This window comes from Helianthus annuus, chromosome 4 (genome assembly GCF_002127325.2).
Source record: "Helianthus annuus cultivar XRQ/B chromosome 4, HanXRQr2.0-SUNRISE, whole genome shotgun sequence".
Classification (NCBI taxonomy): Eukaryota; Viridiplantae; Streptophyta; class Magnoliopsida; order Asterales; family Asteraceae; genus Helianthus; species Helianthus annuus.
The window spans coordinates 47,213,015-47,221,953 of NC_035436.2; the positions used below are offsets into that span (position 1 = coordinate 47,213,015).

Below are 8,939 nucleotides of genomic sequence, written 5' to 3' on the forward strand. Positions count from 1 at the left end.
GGAGCTACGTATCTTTCAGCAAACCCGGTGTTTCATGCTAGAACTAAACATGTGGAGGTAGATTTCCATTTCGTTCGTGAGCAAGTCAGCCAAGGAAATCTGAAGGTTCAGTTTATTAAAACAGATGATCAAATTGCCGACATCTTCACGAAGTTGTTATCAACTCAAAGATTTGAATTTTTAAGATCCATGTTGCAGGTCGTTACCCGCCCTCAACTTGCGGGGGAATGTTAAGCCAAATATTTAATTGTCATAAGTTAGAGGGTTCTTATTGTAACTAGTAGAATATATATAAACCTCTTTGTAATCAATATCGTATTATGAATGAAATTAGAGTTGATAGCACACATGCAGAACTTGCAGATATGCAGATGCAAACACAGCAGCAAACAGTTTGATCAGCAACATGCAGAATAGCAAAGATCGCTCCGAGAATTGACGGAGGAAATCGAGTCTCGGTCTGCAGTTCGTAGTGTGGTCGAACCGAGTCGAGCCGCATCCACAAATAAATGTATCATCAAGCAGTTTGATCAGCAACATGCAGAACAGCAAAGATCGCTCCGAGACTTGACGGAGGATATCGAGTCTCGGTCTGCATTTCGTAGCGTGGTCGAACCGAGTCGAGCCGCATCCACAAATAAATGTATCAACAATGACTTTGGTCGTTGTCGGCTCGACTCATCGGAAACCATAAAAACGAAGATCGATATATAAAAGTGAATATCGATACAGGGTTTTCCCCTCGAGCTATGTGGCGGGAGTATGATCGGTTTTCCCTCGTGTTAATGACTTTGGTCATTAGGCTCGACACATCTAAAAACCAAAAAAGCAAATATTGATATTAGTTATGATAATACTAATAAATATCGATTCTAGTTATATTAATAAAAAAATAAAAGAAACACTAAACGTCAAAAGTCATACCAAGAAAAAAAATAGAAAAGATTTAATAAAAGGAAAAGAAAACAGATTAAAAATGCCATTAAAAGTCAAAAATTCATAAAGACAAAAAAAACAAAAAACAAAGTTAAAAAAAGAAAACAAAAATAGAAAAAATACCATTAAAAGTAAAAAAAAAAAATTAATACATTGCATCATTGGGTCGGGTTTAGCCATAGCAGTTGGAGGTATTATTCGAACTTAAAAGATTCTATAGTTTTAAGTTTAATTACTTTAAAATACATTGCATCATTGGGTCGGGTTTAGCCATAGCAGTTGGAGGTAGCAAAATAGGTGGGTCGGTTAGACTATTAAAACGGGTAGTCTCTTGGTATGTGATTCGAAACGGACTGGGTTGACCCAACACTACTCGACTCATTACTCATTAGATAGAATGCATTTCACTCGAACAAGTTAAGGCGCATTAAAAGTTTCCAAAATCCAAAAACGACACTTCCATCAACCATCTTTCAATTTTGTGAACATGCGTCTAGCGAACAACCGTATTTGGATACAAATGTTTTAGCGGCATTCGTTAAGTAGACATCATCATATGTAGAATCAAATGATTTGCAGCATGTTCGTCATGATTTGTAGAAAAATGTTGGATAGAATGATGTCGAAAAATATGATCCTTCACGCATTGATAGCCTCCTTGAGTAACTTCTCAGTGAGAGCTTTAGGAAGTCCCATTACACTATCAGTTGTTCCTTTCTGCATTTCAGTATATAACAAAAACAATCGGTCAACTCAACATGTTTGACCCGTTACCTTAAATTCTAATTGGTATTTGTGTGCAAAAGAGAAAGAGGAAGGGAGGGGGAGACAAACCACATCTTTGACGCATGGAACGATTAAGGGATGTTCGATTATAAGTGCTCCAGCAACCCTGAGCACTAGCCCCTCCTCAAGCTGTACAAAGACACATGTAGATTGTGAATTATTAAGTAAATTAAAACACAGATTTAAATAGCAATGACAACTTTGTTTGATTACCAGTTTATCAATAACATCGTCTGGTATCTCATGGAAATGAATCTGCAATCAACAGAGGTAACATGTTAATGAATCATCATTTTCATTTAGATTCCACACTAAATTGACAGGTAAATTTTAAAAAAAAAAAAAAACAAGTAAAATAAAGTGAACATATCAAATGGGTCGAAAACAAGTCAAAAGTCGCCCAAAATGTATTTTTACACACAGAACCTATTAAATTGTTTTATTCTAAAAATTAAATTATTATTGCACATGAAAATATTGTAATCATATTTGACACAATAATTATATATAAAAAATATATTTTTTGGGAGAAAAGGGGTTTGGGGTCAATTTGACCCGACTCAATTCATTCCATGTATACAAACTACCCAGTCTGACCCACACGTGTTTTAAGATTTAACCCATTACCCAACCCGTTCGGTGTTCATTTTGTAAAATTTAAGAACTATGAATAAGTCCGCTCATGTTAAGTTTTTATTTCTAACAGGCCTAACGCGCAACTAAAGGAAGCGGATCAAATGGGTCGAAAATAACTCAAAATGTATTTTAATGCATAAAACCTCCTAAATAGTTGTATTCATAAAATCAGATTATTATTGAAACAATAAAAATATTATTATCACATTTCACACAATAATTGTGCAAAAAAATATAGCTTTTGGACAAAAAAGGTTTTGAATCAATAGACTCAACTATTTCGGCCCATACCAGTTATCTGGTTCAACCTGAACCCATTTTAATTCATTACACACCCGAACGGTTTTGCCATGTCTAGTAAAAATGCATTATTTAGAGAAATAGTACCTCCACTTTGTCATAATCCCCTTTTGTGAATCCAGTCTTGAGGTTTGTAACAAAAACAGAGCTAAGCGTAGCCGCATGCTTACCGGAATAACCTGTCGCATCTCCGATTATGAGACCAACAAAACCAAACCCAGTAGATCATGAAACCGAAATAGGAAAAAGAAAATAAACAAACTTTTAATAAACTGGCGTGCTTCTTCTTCACCGGAGGGTTTTTCCCTGATCGCGCCTTCATAAACCACCACCTATAAATTACATAATTGGTTTAGCAACATAATAAAAACCAATAAATTTGGATAGTGAAATTGGTTAATACTTGGTCACAAGTAATTAGTAGTGTTGGCTCGGCATCTTTGTCTTCACCAATATGGAGCTTTGGGTTACCTTTTGCCTAATAACAACTATTAATTAATAAAAATGAAAAAAAAAACATAAAGTGAAAGCTTCAACAAATTTGTTACAAGTTTTATGCATTTGATGGGCAAAAGGCTCAGTTAAAACCTAAAAGCATTGGCATTGCTAGTAAAGTCGAGTGTATACGTAACTAGCTCATACAGAAGTTGCATTCTTCTTGCATGAATATAGTTATTCTAGTAATTGGTCGCATAGTTAACAATAATGGCGCATGATATATACAAGTTGAAAACATATCTGAGAAAGAAATTAGATATACATACTGTATCAGATGCTATTAAGATACTTGGTTTTGCATCCTTCTCTTGATCATCACTAGTTTGAAGCTTGGACACTATCGCATCAGCCTGGGACGATGCATAACATAGACGATTTTAGTATATAATTATATACATGAGAATTAATAATGATGGATGTAGGAAATTTGGAATCGAATATGTATATGGGAGTAACAGGGTGTTTGGATTATTTGCATTTCGGAATTTAGACAGATTATGATTTTGTTTAGTCTGGTTATATATGGGTCCCGTAATCACGTCTATACCAGCTGCAACGATTCTAGTTATTTAAGGGTAAATTAAAATCACTTATTCAATCATTATTTAAACCTGACTATCACATAAAAAATGCACTTTTGGTCATTTTTCCATCAATTTCTCAAACAAGTTTCCAAATACTCAAAACATTTGATTATCTGATCAGTACAACTTCAAGCAGCAGAGTAACACCCAAAGAAGGTGTGATTCTACCTATGCAGTTAATGCGGTAAAATATCGGATATCGGTCAAGGACCGATATTTGAAATATAGGTTATCTCGGTGAGATATCGGTGGGATATCGGTAATTTTAATATAATGCAGAATTTATATATATAGCAATTTAACACCAATAATTCAGTGATATATCAGTGATATATCGGTTCTATCGGTCAAATATTGGTGATATATCGGTCAAATATCGGTCAATATTGCCGATAATATCGGTACCGATATTTTGGCTGATATTTGACACCGATATTTTACTAAGGGATCGATATATCACCGATATTAACTGCATAGGATTCTACCTTTGCTTTTGCAAGAGCCATCACCAAGTCTTCTGGTTTTTCGGTTCGGATGGCTTTCTCATCTATATCTGCAGACTAAACAATATTAAAAAAAAAGTTAAAACAACAGACCTTCTTTATGCACATAACTATACATATATATTATAAATTATAAAATACAACAAATAATACCATGATTTTGAACTCATATCCCATTTCAGCTAATATCTTTTGACGAGCTATGGAAGACGATCCCAAAATTATCTGCATAATATCATAATCACAAATCACTTTAACACTCAAACATATAACACTAGCACATGTGTTATGTGTAATGTGTTATACCCATAGTTATTAAAGGCGCTAGGCGCACTCAAGGCGCATAAGCCTCGCCTGGGGCCTAGGCGCAAAGCGCAAAAAAAACGAGGGCCTGAGAAAAATAAAGCGCATAATGAAAAAAAATAAAAATATATTATTTATTAGAAAAACAATACTATTCCTTAGATAAAAGAAGAAATTTGGCTAGAATCTTGCCGGAATTTAGAGAATTTGGCCGGAAACTCTCCAAAATCTAGAAATCTCGCCGGAAAGTGTGCCTGAACCATCACCTGGAGAATAAAAGCGCAATTTCCTCGACTTAAAGCGCAACTGACTCGCCTCGCCTGAAAAATGGGCCTAGGCGCAATAGGCGATCGCTTTTAACAACTATGGTTATACCTAGTGAGTGGTGAGGAGGGAGCACTGCCACCTAAGCGCCACATAAGAACAAAAGTCACTCACTCACAATGCATTATACCTACTAACTAGTGAGTTGTTTTAAATAACTTTTTTCTTACTTGTAGCCATTGTAAAACAACCAATAATTGATAAATGGTCAAGAAATCGGAACTCTTCTCAACCAAAGACCTAAACCTAAACAACTACTGATTGAACAACTATCCTCAAACTCAACTATGTTCCATGATCAAACAATAATTTAGCGTATAATCAACTTCCAAAACTACAAAATTCGTCCGTGAGATTGGGGGAGCAATGTAAAGAGAGTAACAGGAAGCAGGATGCAATTTTTAGTGGAAAAACCTAAGCTAATTGAATTAATTGAAGAAATAATTGCAGATAAACATTGAAAACGAGAAGTGAGAGTAAGAATGTTACCCTAAATGGAGATTCAGCTGGCTCCATGGCTGAGTTTGTTAGCAGGAAAAGTTGGAGATGAAGAAGTTGAGTGTGTGCAGGGTATCTGTTAGCCGGTTCTTATATTTGGTTCGACCGGGCCTGACAGTAAGAAGACCGGTTCGATGTCCGGTCCGGTCGCTTATTTATATCCGAGTGTATTAGTGGTATTTAAAAGAATCTATTTACGTCTTTAAATATGAGAAATGATAGCTATTGCTCGTTTATCTTAGCACTTTTCATCTCTGGATATCATTTTGTTTTCGAAGTTATTTTTAAAAAAAAAATAACTAAATTAGCTCCCCTAATTGCAAAAGCCTCTATCTGATTCTGGTCACACTCTGACAACTGTAGTTTGGTTATACCTTTAAGGCTACACGGTATGGGATTCGTCCCTCATCCATCTTGGACCGGCGACGATCTGAACACCATGCCGCCCCCCCCCCCCGCGTCCCGGCTTCCCCGACCTCTTCTCGCCGTTTGTGACGTTCCAAAAGTGGTGGGCCCCAATCCGAATATGACCGTTAAAAACAAAAAAATTTATTAATTTTCAAACGGCTGATTTTTAAATTTTCCCCCATTTCACTTCCATTTTTATAAATACTCACCTTTTTTACTCATTTTTTCACAACTTTTCACCCACTACAATCTCACATTTCTCTCACATTTTATAACCCCTCTTCCCTTTTTATAAAAACTCATCTATTTTTATACCCGCTAGCACCCCATCTCTCTATAAAAAATTATCATGTCTTCCCCTTCTCTCATTTCTTCAATTTCTTCTATGACTTCATCGTCTTCGTCTACGTGGTATTCATCATCTTCGGAAGAGGATGGTATTATGCACAACATGATTATGAACGCGGCTCAGATCTTCATGGCGGCTGATGAAGGGTCGTCCCAACGGCTAACTAGACGAGCAAAATATAACCGAGACCAAGAAGGTTGTAACACCTCGAAATTTTGTGTCCAATAATGTGTTAACACGTGTCATTAGTTTACACGTGGCATTAAATAATAAATAAAGGACTAAAGTTGACAAACCTTGAAAGTATGTAAATTCGAGGGTTATAAATGTCAACAAAGGGTAAATATACTGTATAGTAACCCTAAACGATGCTCGTACCTTCAAACGAATAAATCATGGAGCGTACGGAAGCGAAACGCGGAAGAAAATGAGAGATTTCAAGCTGCAGGGGTTAACTGTGTCAACGTGTTTAATTATACCTCTGAGTGACCCTTTGACAAACCCGAAGCTTTGTAACAGTAAAATACGCTCACTAAAATGTACTATATAAATTTCGCGAAGTTCCGTTTTAAAACGAGAAAGTTATGATCAAATTCGTATGAGAAGGGTTAAAAGCGTCAACAATGAAAGTTAAGGCTTTCCGGATAGTAATTAAACTAACCGGGGACTTGACAGTGCGGGTAAAAGACACGAGGCCCTTAATTGTAATTAACCGAGGGCCAAATCGCAAAGTTACCACTTCAAACCCGAAAGGTCAGGTTATTAATTACAAAGATTCGGTTAATCATTACAAAAGATTTAAAAATCTTTGAAAACAGGCCTCAGGCGGCCCGCCTGAGTGAAAAACATAAGTTGAAGCGGGCCGCGAGCCATCTGTGGATACGCGTCTGACATGAAGATTCATGCGGCCCGCGTACAAGCTGCATGAAATCTAATGCGGGCCGCGTGACAGACACAGATGCAGAAACTTTGGACAGACTTGTTGTTTGGAGTTGTGAACGATCAAAAGTGCAATAAATGAAGCATGGGCGCCCTCTACTTGCCTCCTAGCACCAAGGGCCACCTGCTGATCATCCATACTCCCTTGTAGGCTGAGTTGTTGTGATCTTGTGCTTGGAAATCCATTATAAAAGGCACTACATTGCACACTAATGAATCACACCTCAAACCTGCATTCTAACTCACTTCTGGAGCTCCAAAGCTTTCTTCTAGCATCCTAATTCGTGCACCAAGCTTCTGTAAGTTGCCTAACCCTTTGTGGTTTCATTTTTCAATAGTTTTAGCCTAAAAGTCAATCCGTCGTAATTAACGATTGACTTGGCAATAAATCACGAATGGTCCAGTGATTTGTCGGATCAAAGATAGTTATATGATGGTAATCATGTGGGCATTAAACCCCTAAAAGGGCACCCTCTGATTCCCACTCTAACTAGTTCAAATATCGAGTCAAACGTGCTTAGAAAAAGTCAACAAAAATGTCGTTTTGCGATTTCTTGCATAATCTGTAATGTAGATGATATGTGACCTGTTTGAACACTCATAAAACATGATAATAAGTATATAAACTAGTCTAAGCTTGTTTGATCCGGCCATTTGTTCTTTTGACCCGGTTCGGAGCCGAAAGTCGCAAAAGTTTGACTTTTGCATTGACTTCAGTTCTGACCCGTTAAAGTTTGATTTAGATATGCCTTAGGACTCTCTTAGGACCAGGTTACATGATGGTATAACCCTCTGTGACCGGTTCGTCGTTTGTCCAAGTCTTTTACACATTTCCGTTAAATGCTTAAAAGTTGACCGTAACGCCCTTTTTAAAATAAAACGAGAATTTTGGACATGTGAAAGGATCATAACCTTGGTTACTGATTTCTAAGCACGTCCCTAAAATTTCACGTCAATCCGAGGTCCAGAATATGAGTTATGCTAAATAGCGCAATTAAAGAAAACTTTTGTAATAAACGGCGCAATTAGCATAACGCCTATCTAAACCTGGATTTCGACACCAAACCTTTTACACACTGTTGTAAAATAATATTTTGGGATTTTTAAAGATTTTTAATTATTTTTAACCTGCTCATAACCTGCGGTTATGGCAACGGTTCGGTAAATACCGAATATGCCCGTTACGGCCATAACTCGAGTTCTACAAGATCTTTTGACCCGATTCCAGTTGCTACTGATTTTAAATAATAAATAAAGTATTTTAGACTTTATAAACTGTTCGGGAAACTCAGATTTCCTGTAGAACTCTAAAACCTCTTTTATAATCTTTAAAAAGGACCGAAATACCCCTACGGGGCATAATATGAACTTAAACTCGTTACGGGCATTATGGAAGGTATCCTACTGATACCACAACCTCTTTAAGGCATATTGACTTAGGAAATCAGTGTAGGACTCCTACGGTTACCCGTTGCGCCTTTAGCGCGCACGGTTCGGCTTATGTAACTAGTTTACATAAGTTAGCCGAAACGGGTCAAACCATATTATTTTGACCCCAAAATCCAGAGTATGATTATTATGCCTATATAAAACAAGTCTTCAAACTTGTTGGGTCAAAATCACACTCCATTCACGGTTTTCGCCTTTCACGCGATTAAACCGTAACTATACTTTGAAACTGACCGGTCTAAGCTACGACAAATATAAAGACCCGTTAGGATTCTAATAGGTTATTTTAAAACCTTCGTTCCAGAATAGGAGACCAGTAAAAGCTATCTGTGATTTATTCAATTAAGGATTATACTTGCAAAGGTAAATACTTTTAACTTATTTTCCATTATACGGGCTTGGGTTACGGTATCTAAAATACCGCTT

At 36.8% G+C, this 8,939-nt stretch overlaps 1 protein-coding gene across 2 annotated transcripts; it reads right to left on the reverse strand.

Moving 5' to 3' along the window:
- Positions 1-1,324: 1,324 nt before the first annotated feature.
- LOC110936273 (7-methyl-GTP pyrophosphatase) lies at positions 1,325-5,519 on the reverse strand. 2 transcript variants are annotated; one of them, XM_022178614.2, is made up of 10 exons: positions 5,360-5,519; positions 4,397-4,468; positions 4,226-4,300; positions 3,423-3,506; positions 3,062-3,136; positions 2,921-2,990; positions 2,746-2,837; positions 1,936-1,977; positions 1,771-1,851; positions 1,325-1,653 (listed from the first exon to the last, which is right to left on the reverse strand). In XM_022178614.2, exons 1-10 carry the CDS (start codon positions 5,384-5,386, stop codon positions 1,576-1,578), a joined length of 696 nt encoding a protein of 231 aa, XP_022034306.1. In that variant the 5' UTR covers positions 5,387-5,519; the 3' UTR covers positions 1,325-1,575. The 2 variants fall into 2 exon arrangements, with proteins under 2 accessions (XP_022034306.1, XP_022034307.1); XM_022178615.2 differs by lacking the exon at positions 3,062-3,136.
- Positions 5,520-8,939: the final 3,420 nt, after the last annotated feature.

Coding starts and splice junctions, on each gene's coding strand:
- LOC110936273 (XM_022178614.2), bottom strand. CDS start 5,386: ATGGAGCCAGCTGAATCTCCATTTAGG. Junction 3,137..3,422: donor TCTTAATAGCATCTGATACA/GTATGTATATCT, acceptor AGTTGTTATTAG/GCAAAAGGTAACCCAAAGCT. Junction 1,852..1,935: donor ACGATGTTATTGATAAACTG/GTAATCAAACAA, acceptor GTCTTTGTACAG/CTTGAGGAGGGGCTAGTGCT.